Consider the following 22,539-nt stretch of genomic DNA (forward strand, 5'->3'; position numbering starts at 1 on the left):
AACATTGCATGGTCTAAGATGGAACTAAAATGGAACTGATTTTGGAGAAAGAGTTAGTTGAAAGGCTGTGGCTGTCAGAGTTCTTGTCTATACAATTCTCCATTCTGCATCTTGGGTTCATGCACACCTGCTTTATTTTGGTTTGAAATCTCTCTCTTTCATGTGAGTGAAAACTGATCCACTTACTGTTTATCTCTGGCTCCATCTGATAATATAAGGCCAGGCACGAATATTCAATATGACTCCCAAACATTGTTAGGTTGTCTTTTGTGTGGAATGTGATGAATCCGTCCTCTACAGATCGTGGTGTCCCACAGTCTATAACTGAAAAAACACAATACCACATTCATGACAATCACAACACCTCAAACGCTGCTACCCATTTCCTGATATAGTGTTCAGCTTATTATAATCACAAAATCACAGAATTTTAACAGCACAGGAGGCCATTCAGCCTATCATGTCTGCACTGGCTCTCCTAGTGCCATTGCCCTGCCTTTTCCCCTATACCCCTGCACATTGTTTCTATTCAAATAATCATCTAATAACCTCTTGAATGCCTGGGTTGAAGCTGCCTTCACCACACTTCCAGGCAGTAGATTCCAGACCCAAACCACTCGCTGTGTGAAAACGTTTTTATGCACAGTCCCTCTCCCCCACCCTCTTTCCTGCTCCCCCTGATGCACTCTCTTGCAACACATCTCCCCCACCTACTTCCCTGCACTCACACTTGAGATCTCTCTCCCATCTCTTTCCTTACACTCACCTCTCTTGCAGATGCAAAATCTGGGGAAGATGCACTGCAGGAATTCGCCAAGGCTCCTTCGACAGCACCTCCCAAACCCACGACCACTACCACCTAGAAATACAAGGGCAGCAGAAAGATGGGAACACCACCTGAAAGATCCGCGCCAAGTCACTCACCATCCTGACTTGGAAATATATCGCTGTTCTTGTTTTTTCATTCACGGGATGTGGATTTCACTGGCTGGGCCAGCATTTATTTCCCATCCCTAGCTGCCCTTGAGAAGGTGGTGGTGAGCTGCCTTTCTTGAACCGCTGCAGTCCATGTGATGTAGGTACACCCACAGTGCTGTTAGGGAGGGAGTTCCAGGATTTTGACTCAGTGACAGTGAAGGAATGGCGATATATTTCCAAGTCAGGATGGTGATTGACTTGGAGGGGAACTTCCAGGTGGTGGTGTTCCCATGTGTCTGCTGCCCTTCTCCTTCTAGATGGTAATAGTTGTGGGTTTGGAAGGTGATGTCTAAGGAGCCTTGGTGAATTCCTGCAGTGCATCTTGTAGATGGTACACACTGCTGCCACTATGCGTCGGTGGTGGAGGAAGTGAATGTTTGTGGATGTGGTGCCAATAAAGCGGGGCTGCTTTGTCCTGGACGGTGTCAAGCTTCTTGAGCGTTGTGGGAGCTGCACTCATCCACGCAGGGGGAGAGTATTCCATCCCATTCCTGACTTGTGCCTTGTAGATGGTGGACAGGCTTTGGGGAGTCAGGAGGTGAGTGACTCGCTGCAGGATTCCTGGCCTCTGACCTGCTCTTGTGGCCACAGTATTTGTATGGCTAGTCCAGTTCAGTTTCTGGACAATGGTCACAGAGTCATAGAATTTTATAGCACAGAACGAGGCCCTTCAGCCCATCATGTCTGTGTCAGTCATCAAGCCCTGTCTACTCTAATCCCATTTTCCAGGGATTAGAGTAGACAGGCCCATAGCCTTGTATGCTATGGTGTTTCAAGTGTTCGTCCTGGTAACCCCCAGGATGTTGATAGTGGGGGATTCAGCGATGGTAATGCCATTGAATGTCAGGGGCGATGGTTAGATTCTCTCTTGTTGGAGATGGTCATTGCTTGGCACTTGTGTGGCACGAATGTTACTTGCCACTTGTCAGCCCAAGCCTGGATATTGTCCAGGTCTTGCTGCATTTGGACATGGACTACGTTAGTATCTGAGGAATCTATAAGTATTTGGATGTGCACTTGCGATGCCATGGCATACAAGGCTATGGGCCTCGGGCTGGAAAATGGGATTAGAATAGTTAGGTACTTGTTTGACTGGCACAGACTCGATGGGCCGAAGGGCCTTTTCCTGTGCTGTAGACCTCTATGACTCTATGAATGGTGCTGAACATTGTGCAATCATCAGCGAACATCCCCACTTCTGACCTTATGATGGAAGGAAGGTCATTGATGAAGCAGCTGAAGATGGTTGAGCTGAAAATACTACCCAGAGGAACTCCTGCAGTGATATCCTGGAGCTGAGATGACTGACCTCCCACAACCACAACCATTTTCTTTTGTGCTGGGTATGACTCTAACCAGAATCACAGAGCAGAAGAGGCCCTTTGGCCTGTCGAGTCTGGACCGACATTTGAGAAACACCTGACCTACCTACCTAATCCCATTTACCAGCACTTGGCCCATAGCCTTGAATGTTATGATGTGCCAAGTGCTCATCCAGGTACTTTTTAAAGGATATGAGGCAACCCGCATCCACCACCCTCCCAGGCAGTGCATTCTAGACCGTCACCACCCTCTGGGTAAAAAAGCTTTTCCTCACATACCCCCTAAACCTCCTGCCCCTCACCTTGAACTTATGCCACCTTGTGACTGACCCTTCAACTAAGGGGAACAGCTGCTCCCTATCCACCCTGTCCATGCCCCTCATAATCTTGTACACCTCGATCAGGTCGCCCCCTCAGTCTTCTCTGCTCCAACGAAAACAACCCAAGTCTATCCAACCTCTCCTCATAACTTAAATGTTTCATCCCAGGCAACATCCTGGTGAATCTCCTCTGCACCCCCTCCAGTGCAATCACATCTATCCTAAAATGTGGCGACCAGAACTGCACACAGTACTCCAGCTGTGGCGTCACCAAGATTCTATACAACTCCAACATGACCTCTCTACTTTTGCAATCTATGCCTCGATTGATAAAGGCAAGTATCCCATATGCCTTTTTCACCACCCTACTAACATGCCCCTCCGCCTTCAGAGATCTATGGACACACACACCAAGGTCCTTTTGTTCCTCAGAACTTCCTAGTGTCATGCCGTTAATTGAATAGTTCCTTGTCAAATTACTCCTAAAGTGTATCACCTCACACTTTTCAAGGTTAAATTCCATCTGCCTCTTATCTGCCCATTTGACCATCCCGTCTATATCTTCCTGTAGCCCAAGACAGTCAACCTCACTGTTAACCACCCAGCCAATCTTTGTGTCATCCGCAAACTTACTAATCCTTCCCCCTACAAAATCATCTATGCCATCTATATAAATGACAAATAATAGGGGACCGAGCACTGATCCCTGTGGTACACCACTGGACACTGGCTTCCAGTCACTGAAGCATCCTTCTGTCATTACCTTCTGTCTCCTACAACCAAGCCAATTTTGAATCCACCTTATCAAATTACCCTGTATCCCATGTGCCTTTGCCTTCTTTATAAGTCTCCCATGTGGGACCTTGTCAAAGGCTTTGCTGAAATCCATATAAACTACATCAACTGCACTATCCTCATCTACACACCTGGTCACCTCCTCAAAAAATTCAATCAAATTTGTTAGGCAATTCCTCCCTCTAACAAAGCCATGCTGACTATCCCTGATCAAACCTTGCCTCTCCAAGCGCAGATAGATTCTCTCCTTCAGAAATTTCTCCAATAGTTTCCCTACCACTGACGTGAGACTCACTGGCCTGTAGTTCCCTGGCTTATCTCTACAACCCTTCTTAAATAGCGGAACCACATTAGCTGTTCTCCAGTCCTCTGGCACCTCCCCCATGGCCAGAGAGGAATTAAAAATTTGGGTCAGAGCCCCTGCGATCTCCTCCCTTGCCTCCCTCAGCAGACTGGGACACAAATCATCCGGACCTGGAGATTTCTCCACTTTTAAGCCTGCCAACACCACGAATACCTGTCACTCCCTATACCCTATAACCAGTGGAGTTTTCCCCCTGATTCCCATTGACTCCAGTTTTGCTGGGGCTCCTTGATGCCACACTCAGTCAAATGCTGCCTTGATGTCAAGGGCAGACACTCTCACATCACTTTGGGACTCCAGCTCTTTTGTCCAGTTTTGAACCAAGGCTATAATGAGGTCAGCAGCTGCGTGGCCTTGGCGGAACCTAAACTGAGTGTCAGTGAGCAGGTAATTGCTAAATTATTGTATAGAGATGTTCAAAATCATGAGGGGGCTGGACAAAGTAGATAGGGAGAGACTGTTCCCACTCGGATCAAGAACGAGAGGACACAGATTTAAAGTGATTTGCAAAAGAAGCAAATGTGATGTGAGAAAAAACTTTTTCACACAGCGAGTGGTTGGGGTCTGGAATGTACTGTCTGGAAGTGTGGGGGATGCAGATTCAATCGAGTCATTCAAGAGGGCATTAGATGATTATTTGAATAGAAACAATGTGCAGGGGTATGGGGAAAAGGCAGGGCAAAGGCACAAGGCCATAATGCTCATTTGGAGAGCTAGTGCAGACATGATGGGCCGAATGGCCTTCTTCTGTGCCATTAAAATTCTGTGATCATTGCTAAATATTGCAGGTTATTGCTAAGCAAGTGCCGCTTGATAGCACTGTTGATGACCCCTTCCATTACTTTACTGATGATGGAGAGTAGACTGATGGGGCAGTAATTGGCTGCATTGGATTTGTCCTGCTTTTTGTGTACAGGACATACCTGGGCAATTTTCCACATAGCCGGGTAGATGCCAGTGTTATAGCTGTACTATAGCTTGGCTAGGGGTGCGGCAAGTTCTGGAGCATACGTCTTCAGTACTATTGCAGGAATAATGTCAGGGCCCATAGCCTTTGCAGTATCCAGTGCCTTTAGCCATTTCTTGATATCACGTAGAGTGAATCGAATTGGCTGAAGACTGGCATCTGTGATGCTGGGGACCTCCGGAGGAGGCTGAGGTGGATCATCCACTCAGCACTTCTGGCTGAAGATCGTAGCAAATGCTTCAGCCTTAATTGCACTGCTGTGCTGGGCTCCTCCATTATTGAGGATGGGGATATTTGTGGAGCCTCCGCCTCTAGTGAGTTGTTTAATTGTCCACCACCATTCACGACTGTATGTGGCAGAACTGCAGAGCGTAGATCTGAACGGTTGATTGTGGGATTGTTTAGCTCTATCATATGCTGCTTTCGCTGTTTAACATGTATGTCATCCTGTGTTGTAGTTTACATGTAAAAACTGTGCAAATGAAACTAAGAATGAGGCTGAAGAGAATCAGACAAAGTCCTTTTCTAGAAAATTTGACTCCTGGTTCACAACCAGGGAATATGCAGACTGTAATAAATTCAGATTCAATTCCCGGCTCCCAGTCTGTTAGATTCAGCCATTCCTTGCCCTGGACACATCATGAATTTGTATGACGAATGAATCAGCCTCAGTGTAGAAATCTGGCTGCCCTAAAAATGTGTCAGAACTTCTCTTGTTGAACATTAGGGTTAGGGTTATTATTATTGCTTCATATTTTAAACTCGCTGTTTTAAGATGTTTATGGTTTTCCCACGTAATCATGTCTTACCTTTACACGTGGGAATGCTGCTACTCCAAATTCCGGATTTCTGGCATTCGATCTGATAGGCTTCCACCTCATCACCACCCTGTAAATCACCCAACATTATGTTAAACAATAGCGTCAGGGACAGGTTTTCAATACTACATTGCTTGGTCAATAACCTGTACCATAAACAGGCTGCTTCCACCTCTGAAAAGAAAGGTAGACTTGCAGTCGCTCAACACTTTTCACACCCACAGGACTTCTCAAAGCATTTCATGGCCAATGAAGCATTTTAGAAGTGTAGTCACTGTTGTATTGCAGGTAACATGGAAGCCAAATTGTGCACAGCAAGATCCCATATACAACAACATGATTATGAGCAGATAATCTGTTTTTAATGATAATGGTTGAGGGGTAAATATTGGCCCCAGGACACTGGGGATAACTCCCCCTGCTCTCCCTTGAAATAGCATCATGGGATCTTTCGCATCCAACTGTGAGGGCACTGAGAGCGTTAGTTTAACATCTCATCCAAAAGACGGCACCTCCAATAGTGCAGTGCTCCCTCAGTACTGCACTGGAATGTCAACTTTGGTTTTTGTGCTCAAGCTCGAGAGTGGGACTGGAACCTGGAATTTTCTGACTCAATTCCCTGCTTAACTAGGTAATCACTTTGGATAATCACTTCATCACTACAAATGACTGAGTTATGGTTCTACCCTTCAGGAGAGATGTAGTCGGGTTAAGGGAGTGGGCAAAAAGGTGGCAGATGGACCATAATGTAGGGAGGTGTGAAGTTATTCACTCTCAATAGAAGAGCTGAATATTTTTTTAAAAGTGTGAAACTTGTAAGTGTTGATGTTCAAAGAGACTTGAGTGTACTTGTACAAGGAATGTACAAAGTTCGCATGCAGGTGTAGCAAGCAATTAGGAAGGCAAATGGCATGTTGGCCTTTACTGCAAGGGGATTGGAGTACAAGAATAAAGAAGTCTTGCTACAGTTGTACAGGGTTTGGGTGAGACCACATCTGGAATATTGTGTGCAGTTTTGGTCTCCACATTTAAGAAAGGATATAGTTGCATTGGAGGTGGTACAGCAAAGGTTCACTAGATTGGTCCCTGGGATGAGGGGGTTGGTTGTCCTGTGATGAGAGACTGAGTAAATTGGATTTATATTCTCTGGAGAAGAATGAGAGGTGATCTCAGTGAAACACACAATATTCTGAAGGGGTTTGATAGGGTAGACGGAGAGAGATTGTTCCCACTGGTCAGAGAATCTAAAACACGGGGGCCCAGTCTCAGGATAAGGGTCTGATCATTTAGGACTGCGATGACGGGAAATTGCTTCACTCAAAGAGTTGTGAATCTTTGGAATTCTCTACCCCAGAGGGCTGTGGATTCTCCATCATTGAATACATTTAAGACTGGGACAGACAGACTTTTGGTCTCTCAGGGAATTAAGAGATATGGGGAGTGGACGGGAAAATGGAGTTGAAGTCCAAGGTCAACCATGATCGTATTGAATGGCGGAGCAGGGTCGATGGGCTGTGTGGTCTACTCCTGCTGCTATTTCTTGTGTTCTCCCCTATGCACCTCTGCAGGATCATTGGTTTCAGGCTTGACAGTAAGGGGTCTAAATGGCTACTTTTTATGTTACTTGACATCTCACTTCGACCCGTGGGGTGGCAGGACCCAGGAGAGGACATTTACACTCCCTAGTGATCTGAACCATATCTTCATGTCTTACACAGAGGCCTCCTTTAGTCTCTCCAGGACACAATGAGTTAAGACTGACTTGGGAATGAAACATAATCAGCTTTCAAACCACATCCAAAATGAGGAAGACGAGTAACTTGTAGCAATTCCTGCTTTTTACCTTTCAAAAGAACAAGGAACAGCTGGACTACAAATGTCCTTAAGTGGATCACCTCAGCTTCAAATGAACAGTAAACTGCAGGTTTTCCTATTGCACAGGAAATGTGGATTGTCCTCACACCAGAACAAAGGAATTCCCTCTAAATGCTAACAAAACATGGCAAACATGCTAACAAAATATAGCCACACACTAACATACATCCAACACATGGATAATATATATGCACTGCTCTGGCACATCACTAGTTACAATTAGCCTACTTGAAAATGACCCATTCATCCTGTTTCCCGTTAGTTAGCCAATCCGCTATCCATGCTAATATATCAACTCCAATGCCAAAAGCTCTTGTTAGCAACCTTTTAGTAGCACCTTTTGGAAATCCAAATACATTATATTTACTGGTTCCCTTTTATCCACCTGGCTTGCTACATCCTCAAAGATCTTAAATAAATTTGTCAAACACGATTTCCCTTTTGTAAAGCCAAGTTGACTCTGCCGATTGTATTATGATTTCTAAATGTCCTGCTACTACTTCTTTAATAATGGATTCCAACATTTTTCCAATGACAGATGTTAAACTAACTGGCCTATAATTTATTGCTTTCTGTCACTGTCTTTTCTTGAATATTGGCGTTAAATTTGCAGTTTTCCAATCCGCTGGGACCTTTCCAGAATCTAGGGAATTTTGGAAGATTACAACCAATGCACCCGCTATCTCTGCAACTCCCTTTTTGACCCTAGGATACAATAGCTTGTTCCATGGTTGGTTCCACACTTTATTGTTGTAAGAAACTGCCCAAAATATACTCTATGAACTTGTCCTTAAGGCTTCCTTTGCCAATTTTGATTGTTCAATATATATGAACATTAAAGTCACCTAATTCAGTACCATTGCAGCACCCTACTCACAAGCTCCCGTTATTTATTGATGCATACTCTGTCCTACATTGTAGCCACTGTCAGCGGGACCTGTAAGCTACTCCCTCCAGTGACCTCTTTGCTTTGCTCTGTCTTATCTGCACCAAAACATATTTTACATCTTCATCTTCCGAACCATGATCATTTCTCAATACTTTCCTGACCTCATCATTTATTAACATAGCTACCTCACCTCCTTTCCTTTCTGCCTATCTTTCCAAAATGTCAGATACCCTTGAATATTTGTTCCTAACCTTGGTCAACTTGCAGCCATGTTCCTGCAATGGCTATTACAGCAATACCCATTTATTTCTATTTGTGCTATCAATTCAGCAATCTTGTTATGAATGCTATGTGCATTCAGACAAAGGGTCTTTAATTTCATCTCTCCCATTTTTCCCCCATCTGACCCTATTTTCTGGTGCACCCTTAGGTTTATACACCCTGTCACTCTCTGGTTATCACTATCCATACTGCTACCCTGTACGATTCCCTTGTTCTTTCTCTTTGACTTTCTAAATTTCCTCTCACCCAATTCCTCTCGCTCCCACTTCTAATCTTTGTAATTCCCTCAGTTCCATCTACACTGTCCCCATCAAACACTCCCAGGACAGGTACAGCATGGGGTTAGATACAGAGTAAAGCTCCCTCTACACTGTCCCCATCAAACACTCCCAGGACAGGGACAGCACGGGGTTAGATACAGAGTAAAGCTCCCTCTACACTGACAAACCATGTGACATTCCATCATTTTGCAAAGCAGGCAGCAGAAAGAGGACAAAACAAAAACAGAATTACCTGGAAAAACTCAGCAGGTCTGGCAGCATCGGCGGAGAAGAAATCAGTTAACGTTTCGAGCCTTCATGGCCCTTCGGCAGAAATGAAGCATATGCTTCAGTTCTGCCGAAGGGCCATGAAGGCTCGAAACATTAACTGATTTCTTCTCCGCCGATGCTGCCAGACCTGCTGAGTTTTTCCAGGTAATTCTGTTTTTGTTTTGGATTTCCAGCATCCGCAGTAGCTTTTAGCTTTTTGTTTTTATCTCAGCAGAAAGAGGAACCTTTCACCCGATGTGTCTTTACTGGATTAACAGCCAATTCCTCCAGCTGATTGTGTCTTTAAACCAGTTTTCCTAAGTCACTGTTGCTCTAATGAAACTGTCACCTTCGATTGGGGAGAATGAGTGAGCCAGGCTGGGATGTGGATTCTCCAGGTGTTTTAGCCACTCTTTGTACAGCAAAAACAAAAAATGCTGAAAAACTCAGCAGGTCTGATAGCACCTGTGGAGCGAAAGACAGAGTTAATGTTTCCAGTCTGTATGACTCTTCCACAGAGCTGTGAGGTAGGTCATACCGACTCGAAATGTTAACTCTGCTGTCAGATCTGCTGAGTTTTTCCAGCATTTTCTGCTTTTGTTTCAAATTTCCAGCATCCTCAGTATTTTGCCTTTGCCACTGTTTGTATAGACCTTGCTAGTGGATTCAGGGTAACCGCGCCCGCTCCCCCCTCACCTACCCCACGCCCGCTCCCCCCTCACCTGCCTCCCTCACGCTCCCCCCTCACGCTCCCCCCTCACCTGCCCCCTCACGCTCCCCCCTCACCTGCCTCCCTCACGCTCCCCCCTCACCTGCCTCACACACGCTCCCCCCTCACCTGCCTCACACACGCTCCCCCCTCACCTGCCTCACACACGCTCCCCCCTCACCTGCCTCCCTCACGCTCCCCCCTCACGCTCCCCCCTCACCTGCCCCCTCACGCTCCCCCCTCACCTGCCTCCCTCACGCTCCCCCCTCACCTGCCTCACACACGCTCCCCCCTCACCTGCCTCACACACGCTCCCCCCTCACCTGCCTCACACACGCTCCCCCCTCACCTGCCTCACACACGCTCCCCCCTCACCTGCCTCACACACTCTTCTGCCAGGAAACAGACTGATTTTTTGGGGAGGCTACAGGAGTAGTGTTGCCAACCTCGGCTGGACATATTCCGGGAGACGTTGGCGGAACTGACATCCCGGAAATCCGGCCTAGTGGAACTTGCATGTGAAACTAGAGAAAAGGACAGTGACACTGAGGGAGAGAGAATGAACCTGTCTCCAATAAATTCCACTTCTCAGTCTGAAAAATTCCTTCTCCTACCCGTTGCTCTCAGGGGATTGAAGTCCATAGTGCACCATAGTCTACCCAGCCACCGACAATTCAAGACGACACTGATTCATGACATGAATAACACTAATTATTCACTTTACCAGCATCCGGCCAGTCTCAGCCAGGCCTCAGCTTGGCTCATAATCAGTGTCCCTCCCTTCAGCTCCCTAGCCTGAGAGGGCATCGCCTTTGGAGATTTCCATCAAGTGGCCTTCACTGACGCCAGGTCAGGCGTTTCCGTGGGTGGCAGAGTAAGGTCCATCTGTGGGGAAGGTCAGGCGGTCCCTGAACACAGGCTGTGATTGGCTGGCAGCTGGTTCTGATCGCGGTTGCCGGGAGTTGATATGCTACTGGAATGCTTTGTTCGACCATCGAGAGACCGAGGCCAATTTTGGTGGTGTCCCGGCCATTCTGGTAAGGTTAACCTTAACAGGAGTGTTTACTAGAATGGCGCGAGCCCTGAGCTGAGTTTTATGGAGAGACTTGAGAAGCTGGGATTGTTTTCCTTCGAGTAGAGAAGGCCAAGAGGAAATTTGATAGGTGTGCTCAAAATTCTTAAAAGCTTAGATAGAGTGAATAATGAACAAAGAAAAAATTGTTTCCAATGACAGGAGGGCCATATCCAGAGTTTTAAGGATTAATTTCTATCTAAAGCCTGTTTTTTCTTTTAATTAAGCAACTAATTAAAATTACTCCTTTAGTTAAGGCAAGTTAAGTTCTATTCCAGCCTTAAAACGGGGTATACAAGCGCTCTCATAGCAGCTGCAGCTAGTTAATTTTCTAGCTGGGTGAAACTGGTTTTCAGAAGTTAGAATCAGTTGTTTTTCAGGGAACATAAGGGCCTTCCTCATTCGCACTGAATGCCGCTTTGGGTGCACGGAGTGTAAAATGAGAGTTTGGTGAGGGAGGGAGGGGAGTTTGGTGAAGGAGGGAGGGAGTTTGGGGAGGGAGGGAGTTATGTGAAAGAGGTGCTCCTTTCTTTTTCCACCTTTTCTCAGCCTCGAGTAGCTAGCCCCTACTTCAGTAAAGAGGAAGAGGGTGATTGGTGAACACCTACACCTTGAAGTTCGTCTCCAAGTCACTCACCATCCTGACTTGGAAATATATTGCCGTTCCTTCACTGTCGCTGGGTTAAAATCCTGGAACTCCCTCCCTAACAGCGCTGTGGGTATACCTACACCACATGGACCACAGATCACCACCATCTTCTCAAGGGCAATTAGGGATGGGCAATTAGGGATGGGCAATAAAAGCGGACTTAGCCATAAATGAATTTTAAAAAACTGACAATTTATTCTACTTATTCTAATTGTCATAAATAGAGTGTAAAGTTATGGTATGGCAGGGCAGCTCGGCCAAGTGGAATGTACATCCTGCGGTATGTGGGAAGTCATGGACACACCATGTGTTTGAGACAAACACATCCTCAGGAAGAGTCACCAGCATCAGAAGCTCGAGTTCTAGGCTACGGAACTTAACCGGCAGCTGGAGTCACTGTGGTGCATCTGCGATGTTGAGAATTATGTTTTCACTGAGAAAATACAAGAAATCTCCCAGGTTTAGAGATCCAAGGGACTAGAGAGAATGAGGAACTGAAGGAAATTAGTAAGAAGGTTGTATTGAAGAAATTAATGGGACTGAAAGTTGATAAGTCCCCGGGACCTGATATTCTACATCCCAGAGTGTTGAAAGAGGTTGCTATAGATATAATGGATGCATTGGTGATCATTTTCCAAAATTTTATAGATTCTGGAATGGTTCCTGCAGATTGGAAGGTAGCAAATATCACCCCACTATTTAAGGAGGGAGGGAGAGCGAAAGCAGGGAAATATAAGCCTGTTGGCCTTACATCAATTGTAGGGAAAATGCTAGAAACTATTATAAAGGATGTGATAAATGGACACATGGAGATGAATGATCTGATTGGGCATAGTCAGCATGAATATGAATGGGAAATCATGCTTGATGAACTTGTTGGAGCTTTTTGAGGATGTTACTAACAAAATTGATAAAGGAGAGTCGGTGGACGTAGTGTACTTGGATTTTCAGAAGGTTTTTGATGAAGTCCCCCACAGGAGTTGATTAGTTAAAATAAAAGCACATGGGATAGGAGACAATATACAGGCGTGGATTAAGGGTTGGCTAACAGGCAGAAAACAGAGAGTAGGAATAAATGGGTCGTTCTCGTGTTGGCTGTGGCTAGTGGAGTATCGCAAGGATCAGTACTTGGGCCCCAGCTGTTCACAATATATATCAATGATTTGGACGTGGGGACCAAATGTAACATTTCCAAGTTCATGAATGATAAAAAGCTAGGCAGGAATGTGTGTTGTGAGGAAGATGCAAAGCAGTTACAGGAGGATTTGGACAGACTTAGTGAGTGGGCGAGAACATGGTAGGTGGAATATAATGTGGAAAAAGGTGAGGTTATCCACTTTGGTAGAAGGAACAGATGTGCAGAGTATTTCTTAAATGGTAAGAGATTAGAAAGTGTAGATGTACAAAGGGACCTGGGTGTCCTTGTCCATAAGTCACTGAAAGCTAACTTGCAGGTGCAGCAGGTAATTAGAAAGGCTAACGGAATGATAGCCATTATCGCAAGAGGATTTGAGTACAGGAGTAGTGAAGTCCTGCTTCAATTGTGTAGAAGCTTGGTTAGACTGCACCCAGGGTACTGTGTGCGGTTTTGGTCCCCTTACCTTATGGAGGATAATATTGCCATGGAGGGATTGTAACAAAGGTTCACCATGTAAGAATGGATTTTTTTAAAAAAATATTTGGAGGCATATTGTGTTATTCTGTAAAGAAGGCTGGGTGTCTGCATGCATGTGTGTATGCATGTGCGTGTATGTGTGAGATTTAATTAAGCAAGGCAGAGGTTGATCAGAGTCAGGCTGTCTGGGGGTTTGGAAACATGAAAAGGATAGGGGTGTTAACTTTGAGGTACAAGTGAATAGGTTAGATCTAACATTTGTATTTTTAGATAAGTTGAGAGGTTGTATGAATTTCAAAGGGGAGTCAGAAGTACCAAGGAAAATGTTTGCATCTTGCAGAAGTTCATTAGTAAATAGTAGTGGGGAAGATTATATTTTTATTGACCTAAAGGCAAAGACAAGATGGAAACATTAAAGATCTTATATTTGGAAGGGTTTGGTTTCAAAGGGTGAGAGAACAATGGGACTGAGATGAAAGGGGGAAAAGGTATATTAGACTTAGTGTGGATAGCTGGTTTTTAGCTATTGAGCTGGATAACTATCGTGTCATTAAGCTGGAGATGGCTGGAGATAGCTGGTGCTTTTTGAGCTGTTGAGAAGCCTTATGCTGCAGCAAGCAGTTTTATTCAGAAGTGAATTCCATAGCAAAGTGGAAGAGGGTAAAGGTCATGTGGTACACCTTTATTGAAGCTACAGCAGCCTGCCTTGTGTGACATTACTGAATTCCGTATTTAAATATCTATAAGGGAGTGTGGCCTGGAAACTGTTTACTTGTGGGTTTGACTAAGTAGAGAGTTTCGGCGGAATGTTTTGTAAGGCTAACCTTAATTGTGTAACTGTAATCTTGTGTGCTTAAGTTTTCTTGTTTTCTTTAATTGTTTTTGTTAATAAAACTTTTACTTCTAATTTTAAAAAACCCAAAAGTGTTACTGCACCTCTTTCTGCTGAGATCGGCCCATCGTCTTCTCTTTAACAGAATACAAAAAAAAAGTTGTGGCCTGTGAGCCAAGTTTCCCTCTGGGATTTGGTTTGTGCAGCAATGAACACCGGCTGTGGGTATGACGACCAGACTAATCCCAGGGATTAGTCAGGAAGATTGGGGAAACTGGGCCTGTATTCACTAGAATTTCAAAGAATGAGGGGTGATCTCATTGAAATCTACAAAATACTCAAAGGGATAGACAGGGTAGATGGAAGTAAGATGTATCCCCTGGTTGGGGAGTCTAGAACCAGGGGACACAATTTCAAAATAAGTGGGAAGCCACTTGGGACCGAGATGAGGAGAAATGTCTTTACTCAGAGGGTTGTGAATCTTTGTAATTCTCTACCCCAGAGGGCTGTGGAAGCTCAGTCATTGAGTATGTTTAAAGCAGAGATTGACAGATTTCTAATGACCTCTGACATAAAGGGAAATGGGGATAGTGTGGGGAAAAAGGCATTGAAGTGGATGGCCAGCCATGATCATATTGAATGGTGGAGCAGGCTCAATGGGCTGAATGGCCTCCTGCTCCTATGGTCCTAACCAGAGGACACAGATTTAAAGCAATTGGCAAAACAACCAGAGGCAACATGTGGGAAAAGCTTTTTTCTGCAGTGAGTAGTTAGGATTTAGAATGCACGGCCTGAGAGTGTGGGAGAGTGTGGTAATTAGATAAATACTAGAATTAGCAGGGAGAGTGGACTAACTGGATTCAATGGACTGAATGGCCTCCTTCTGTGCTGTACTTTTCTATGATTTTATGATTTGAAATTGAGACATGGGGCAAGGGAAGATACGAAACAGGAATCTGTGCACTCAGTCCCAGAGATGGGGTGATTTGGATTTTACAGGTTGCTGGCAACGCCCAAAGCAGCTCTATACAGCTGGGGTACACAATGGTACAAAGCCTCACAATCACCTGTGAGTGACTCCCTCAGGGAATCTGAGACCCAGATTCATCAACCTCCAGTACGTTTCCCCATTCAGGTGCACGTGAAACACAGAATGCCCTTAATGTGTGCCCTTAATGTGTGCTTTCTGCAGATATTTTCTTGGTGCCAGGATTTCAAGCCGTTGCCTGAGAACCGCCCAGACACTGCACCAAACTAACAGTTCCAGAGCAGTGGATGTAAGTAAAGAGCAGGGGAATAAACTGTTAATGTGCCCAGCTATCACGGGCAGAGGCTGAGTCGAGACAGGACGGCCCCTGATTCCATGTCCCACTTGTTCATTCCAGCCAGGCCAGGCTTAATGTAACCAAACACATTTCATCAGGATTGTTTTTTGAAATTAAGCTTTTTAAGATATGAAACTGTAAGAATATGACAACAAAATTGCTGACTGATGAACAGAAAAGGTGCGAAATTCATTTCAGAATAACTGAAGTGGTCATGTAAAATACCTTCACAAATTTAAATCCAGTTTTGCATCTGATCTGCACTTGATCTTTAAATGAGTATTTCTCCTGGACAGGTTCAATTGTGCCATTTGCAGGAGGATGGACAACAGGGCAAGGAGCTCCTGAAAAAAATGCAAAGATACATTAATATATCAAAATATATATTTGAAAATGTAAAATACAATATTTTCATAGAATTCAAAAGATTAACAAAGCTCTGAGTAAATAGTTGCTTGACAGAACTTGAGTATTATTGAAAAAAGACAAATGTTGCTGAAGTTTTTCATCTTGCACTCATCAGAACAATTCACAAGAATACCAAATGTAAAGGGAACAACAATTTATAATGCATGAGAAGAGAGTGCTGATTGGTTGGCAAGTGGACTCTGATTGGTAGAGGAATTTCCACAGAGATCATGGATACTAATCAGAGTCCACTTGCCAACCAGTCAGCATTCTCACCCAAGTCTCTCTGAACATTAATGTTTAGACCATAAGACATAGGAGCAGGAGTAGGCAATTCAGACTATCGAGTCTGCTCCACCATTTAATGAGATCATGGCTGACCTGATCCTCAACTCCACTTTCCTGTCTTTTCCCCATAACCTTGATTCCCTTACTGATTAAAATCTGTCTATCTCAGCCTTGAATATACTTAACGATCCAACCTCTACAGCCCTCTGTGGTAAAGAATTCCACAGATTGACTACCCTCTGAGAGAAGAAACTCCTCCTCATCTCTGTTTTAAATGAGTGACCTCCTTACTCTGAGATTATGCCCTCTGGTCCGAGACTCTCCCACAAGGGGAAACACATTTTCCATTTGCAGGAGATGTAGATGTCTCAACATCTACCCTTTCAAGCCCTCTAAGAATCTTGTATGTTTCAATAAGGTCACCTCTCATTCTTCTAAACTCCAGTCAGTACAGGCCCAAACTACTCAGCCTCTCCTCATAAGAAAATTCCTCCATACCTGGGATCAACCTAGTGAACCTTCTCTGGACTGCCTCCAGTGCCAGTATATCTTTCCTTAGATAAGGGGACCAAAACTGTTCACTGCATTCTAGGTGTGGTCTAACTAGTGTCTTGTATAATTTTAGCAAGACTTCCCTATTTTTATTCTCCATTCCCTTTGAAATAAAGGCCAATATTCCATTTGCCTTCCCTATTACCTGCTGAACTTGTATATTAGCTTTTTGGGGTTCATGCATGAGGACTCCCAAACCCCTCTGTGCTGCAGCTTTCTGCAGTCTTTCTCAATTTAAATAATATTCAGCTCCTCTATTCTTGCTGCCAAAGTGCATAACCTCACATTTTCCCACATTATATTCCATCTGCCAAGTTTTTGCCCACTCATTTAACCTGTCTATATCCCTCTGTAGACTCTTTGCATCATCCTCACCACTTGTCTTCCCATCTATTTTTGCAGTAGTACATTCACTTCCCTCATCCAAGTTATTAATATATATTGTAAATAATTGTGGCCCCAGCACTGATCCCTGTGGCACTCCACTAGTTACAGGTTGCCATCTTGAAAATGCCCCCTTTATCCCAACTCTCTGTCTTCTATTAGTTAGCCAATCCTCTATCCATGCTAATATATTACCCCAAACACCATGGGCTCTTATCTTATTAAGTAGCCTTATGTGTGGTACCTTATCGAACACTTTTTGGAAATCCAAAACATATTACATCTACTGGTTCCCTTCTATCTATGCTCCTCAAAGAATTCAAATTAATTATTCAGACATAATTTCCCCTTCATTAAGCCATGCTGGCTCTGCTTGATTATATTTTGCATTTCTAAATGCTCTGCTATTACATCCTTTATAATAGACTCCAACATTTTCCTAATGACAGATGTTAAGCTATCTGGCCAATAGTTACCTGTTTTTTGTCTCCCCTTTTTGAATAAGGGTGTTACATTGGCCGTTCTCCAATCCTCTGGGACTTTTCCAGAATCTAAGGAGTCTTGGAAAATTACCACCAGTGCATCTACAATCGCTGCAGTTATTTCTTTTAATATCATAGGATGCAACCAAGTCCAGGGGACTTGTTGGCCTTCAGCCCCATTAATTTCCCTAGTACTTTTTCTCTAGTGATAGTTCTTATATTTATTTCCTCCCCCTTTTGCCCATGATTATTTAATATTTTTGGAATGCTGTTAGTATCTTCTACCATGAAGACTGATGCAAAGTATTTATTCAACTCCTCTGCCATTTCCTGATTTCTCCTTCTGTTACTTTCTTTTTTGGTCATCTTGTGTTGGTTTTTAAAAACTTTCCCAATCCTCTGGCTTACCACTAATCTTTACCTCATTGTATGTCTTTTCTTTCAATTTGATATTATCCTTAACTTTCTTGGTTAACCATGGTTGGTTTATCCCCTCCCAAGAATCCTTCTTCCTCACTGGGATATATCTTTGTAAGTTCCATGCCTTTAAACAAAAAAATCTGCTTTTCTATTCTTATAACCAAAGTAAATAACCTTTCACTTCCCCACATTATACTCCATCTGCCAACTTGATCTGGATATTCCAGATGTCGGGGTTTCCATTCCTGCCATCTGAAGAGTTGGCGGGGATCACATCCCCTGTGACACTGCGCCTGCTCCACAGCCATTTCACACTCAAATGAGCATCAGAGAGCTGCAGGTGGGACTTCCATCCTCACTCGGGAGGAAATCCCGCCTTAGAGAGCGGCCAGCTAATCGGATTGGCCGGCAGCTGCCTAGCCCCCGAGGCTGCAGTAGACAGAAATGGAACTTCATGCCATCCACAGAGCCCTGAGGGTGCAGGTAAAGGTGAGTTTTTGGGGCCTCAGGACAGGGAGGGTAGGGGAGGCCTGGGGAGGGTGGATAGTGGAGGGCTGGGGTGTCAGGGAAGAGGCTGGGGATAGTGGGGAGGTCCAATGGCCACTGGACTTTAAGACCTTAACTTCTGGCCCGAAGTTAGAAGGGGGCTTCTGATGGGGGTGCCCCCACCCCCACCCCCACCCCCACCCACCCCCCCCCCCACCCCCACCCACCCCCCACACCCATCCCCCCCCCCACCCCCCACCCACCCACCCCCCCCCCACCCACCCACCCCCCCCCCCACCCACCCACCCCCCCCCCCACCCCCACCCACCCCCCACACCCATCCCCCCCCCCACCCCCCACCCACCCACCCCCCCCCACCCCCACCCACCCCCCACACCCATCCCCCCCCCCACACCCCACCCACCCACCCCCCCCCACCCCCACCCACACCCATCCCCCCCCACACCCATCCCCCCCCACACCCATCCCCCCCCACACCCATCCCCCCCCCCCACCCCCCACCCACCCACCCACCCCCCACACCCATCCCCCCCCCCACCCCCCACCAACCCCTTCCCACCCAAGGCTTAAACCTGATTTATTTTCAGGCTTCCCCCATACCCAGGAACTCCTCCCACCAGCCTAAAAATTGAGGCTGGGCAGGGAACAGCCCTTAAGTGGTCAATAATTGGCCAGCTAAGGGCCTCCATTGGGGCAAGGATGGGCCTCACCTGCCCCAGCATAAAATCACTGGTGAGATGTCAGGGAGGGTGGGAACCCAGTGGGAAACCCATTTGTGCTATTTCACACTCACACAACCCCACCCCCCACCCACCACCTACAAACCCACCAGCAGGGCAGCATGAAATTCAGGCCCTTTTTTCCCCACTCACTAACCTGTCAGTATCTATTTGCAATCTCTTTATGACCTCCCCACAGCTAACATTCCCACCAAGCTTTGTATCATCAGAAAACTTAGATACATTACTCTTGGTTTCTTAGCCTAAGTCAATGATGTAGATTGTAATTAGCTGGGTTCCAGCACTTATCCTAGTCGCACTTCACCTGTCACAGCCTGCCAAATTGAAAATGCCCCACTTATGCCAACTGTTGCGAGTTCAAGAAAAGGAATAAAAGGAAACTTACCTTCTAAAAAAGCAAAGGTCAGGTCCTCGGGGTTTGGAACTACAGTTGGTGAGGGGCCTCAGCAGCTTCTGTCCATGCACCGGCCCTGGAATGGCCACCCATGTGCAGGTCATTCTTTTTTACGATTTTCGGGTTCTGTGCATGTGGCAGCCGGAGAACAGCCACACGTGCACAGCTGGTCAGAGTATTATTTAAATGGAGAGAGACTTCAAAAAGTGCAGCGCAGAGGAATCTGGGTGTTCTTGTGCATGAAACACAAAAGGTTAGCATGCAGGTGCAGCAAGTAATTAAGGCGGCAAATGGAATTTTGGCCTGTGTTGCTAGGGGGTTGGAGTTTAAAAACAGGGAAGTCTTGTTACAACTGTATAGGGTGTTGGTGAGGCTGCAACTGGAGTACTGTGTACAGTTTTGGTCCCCGTATTTAAGAAAAGATATACTGACATTGGAGGCAGTTCAAAAGAGATTCACTAGGCTGATTCCTGGGATGAAGGAGTTGACTTATCAAGAACAGCTAAACAGGTTAGGCCTTTATTCATTAGCGTTTAGAAGAATGAGGGGTGATCTTATTGAAATGTACAAGATTCTAAGGGGGCTTGACAGAGTAGATGTTGAGAAGGCGTTTCCACTAGTGGGGTAATCTCAAACTAGGGGACATAGTTACAGAATAAGGGGGCACTCATTTAAAACTGAGATGTGAAGGAATTTCTTCTCTCAGAGGGTAGTGAATGTCTGGAATTCTTTACTCGAGAGAGTTGTGGAGTCTAGATCACTGAAAGTATTTAAAGAGGAGGTAGATAGATGTTTGAAATATTGGGGGATTGAGGGCTATGAAGAGCTGGCATGAAAGAGAAGTTGAGGCCTGGGGCAGATCAGCCACGATCTTATTGAATGGGGGGCAGGCTTGAGGGGCTGAATGGCCTACTCCTGCTCCTAGTTTCTATGAGTCAACCAGATTGCTGTGGGTCTGGAGTCACATGTAGGCCAGACCAAGTGAGGAAGGGAGATTTCCTTTCCTAAAGGACATTGGTGAACCAGATGGATTTTTACAAGGATCAGCAATGGATTTGTGGTCATCATCAGGCTTTTAATTCCAGATTTTTATTGATTGGAACCCAGGTCCTCAGAGCATTATCCTGGGTCTCTGGAATACTAGCCCAGTAGCAATGTCACTATACCACTGCCTCCCCTGTAATGCTGGTAAACGACTCTGCGTAAATGCCCAATTTGTGGGTTTTTTTTTGTTTTTTTTAGATTTAAAAGGAGCCCTGCAACTGCACAGAAGAAAAAACGAAAACAAAAGTGAAAGAGTAAAAAAGAATGGGCTGCCCAGGAGAGAAGTGCCATTCTGCTGAGAGGCACAGTGGAGACAGGATGGGAGCTGCAGGAAGTAGGTTTCCCAGAAGAACAGCAGTAAAGTCCCAAAACTGGGATGGGGGACAGGAAAATGTCCCAAGATGACAGTTAAATCAAGGAACAGAGACAGGGAATCTGGAACACATTCTTTTCAGTGAAGTTAAAGTAAAGAGCAGAGGAAAAGGCTCCAAATTAAAGAGAGAAAGCTGCGTGGAGCAGAATCAAGGCAAGGCGGGCTTGTGAGAAGCCAGAAGATCTGAGGAGACAGCCAAAGGTTGGCGACTCCTTTCTATGGGCCTCTGAGGCAGTGGTGTTCTGTTGACAAGGCTGAGTATCTGAGAAAGTGTGTGGAAGGCGAAGCTTGAATGCATGTGGTGATTCAAGGGAGAGGAACATTGGAAGGGGAGTTTGGAAGCCTGGAGGTGGACTCTTGTGGAAGGCACCTGAGAGAAAGCGTTGTTTGGGAGAAGATTCGAAAGCGAGTTCTTTGAGAGTGGAGATTCGAAACCCTCATGTGAAAGATGGAGTTCAGTGAGGCCAGTTGGCTCTATGTGTGACAAGTGTCTAGATTGAGAGGGGAAGTTGATGAGATATCCATAGCATCTGTTTCGGGTGGCATCTGTCACTTGGTTTCTGAGTGTGGTGTGCCTGAGCACAGGGCACCTATTGGTTTACATGGACTGCGTACTTACTGTGAACATTCAAGTATAAGATAGCTTTTGTAACTTGTGTTATTCTTATGGATCTGTGTATATATGTACAAATATATTTGTGGGTGAAGGAGTATTGTAATATAGTTCATCTATTCTTGTTTAATAAATGTTTTATTCTTTTGTTAAATGATCATCAGCTGACTCCTGTGACTCTGTTCAATAGTCACTCCCTACGTTTCTAAGCAAAGAGTAAAAATTAGGATCTATCAAGCTGTGTTCGACCCTGGGACCTGAATTGTCCAGTAGTAACATCAGCTGGGATCATAACACTACTCTTTGCTTCCTGTCCATTTACCAATCCTCCCAATTGCTCTCCCAAAATTGGGAGAGCCGTCTCACAGACTAGCCAAGCAACAGCCTGACATAGTCATCCTCATGGAATCATACCTTACAGATAATGTCCCAGACACCACCATCACCATCCCTGGGTCTGTCTGTCCCAGCTGTAGGACAGACCCAGCAGAGGTGGCAGCACAGTGGTATACAGTCGGGGGGGAGTTTCCCTGGGAGTCCTCAACATCGACTCTGGACCCCATGAAGTCTCATGGCATCAGGTCAAATATGGGCAAGGAAACCTCCTGCTGATTACCATGTACAGCCCTCCCTCAGCTGATGAATCAGTGCTCCTCCATGTTGAACATCACTTGGAGGAAGCACTGAGGATGGCAAGGGCACAGAGTGTACTCTGGGTGGGGGACTTCAATGTCCATCACCAAGTGTGGCTTGGTAGCACCACTACTGACCGAGCTGGCTGAGTCCTAAATGACATAGCTACTAGACTGGGTCTGCGGCAGGTGGTGAGGGAACCGACAAAAGGGATAAACATACTTGGCCTCATCCTCACCAACCTGCCTGCTGCAGATGCCTCTGCCCATGACAGTATCAGTAGGAGTGACCACCGCACAGTCATTGTGGAGACAAAGTCCTGCCTTCACATTGAAGATACCCTCCATCGTGTTGTGTGG

At 45.5% G+C, this 22,539-nt stretch overlaps 1 protein-coding gene across 1 annotated transcript in view; it reads right to left on the reverse strand.

Annotated features, from left to right (window-relative positions):
- Positions 1 to 22,539, reverse strand: part of masp1 (MBL associated serine protease 1) — a 116,021-nt gene that overhangs the window by 16,785 nt on the left and 76,697 nt on the right. The window contains exons 5-7 of the mRNA XM_078564420.1: positions 15,568 to 15,686; positions 5,556 to 5,634; positions 187 to 324 (exon numbers count right to left, since the gene is read on the reverse strand). Coding sequence (XP_078420546.1) covers positions 187 to 324; positions 5,556 to 5,634; positions 15,568 to 15,686 — 336 coding nt within the window. The remainder of the gene's footprint in view (positions 1 to 186; positions 325 to 5,555; positions 5,635 to 15,567; positions 15,687 to 22,539) is intronic.

Source organism: Cetorhinus maximus, chromosome 19, assembly GCF_964194155.1.
Source record: "Cetorhinus maximus chromosome 19, sCetMax3.hap1.1, whole genome shotgun sequence".
Taxonomy (NCBI): Eukaryota; Metazoa; Chordata; class Chondrichthyes; order Lamniformes; family Cetorhinidae; genus Cetorhinus; species Cetorhinus maximus.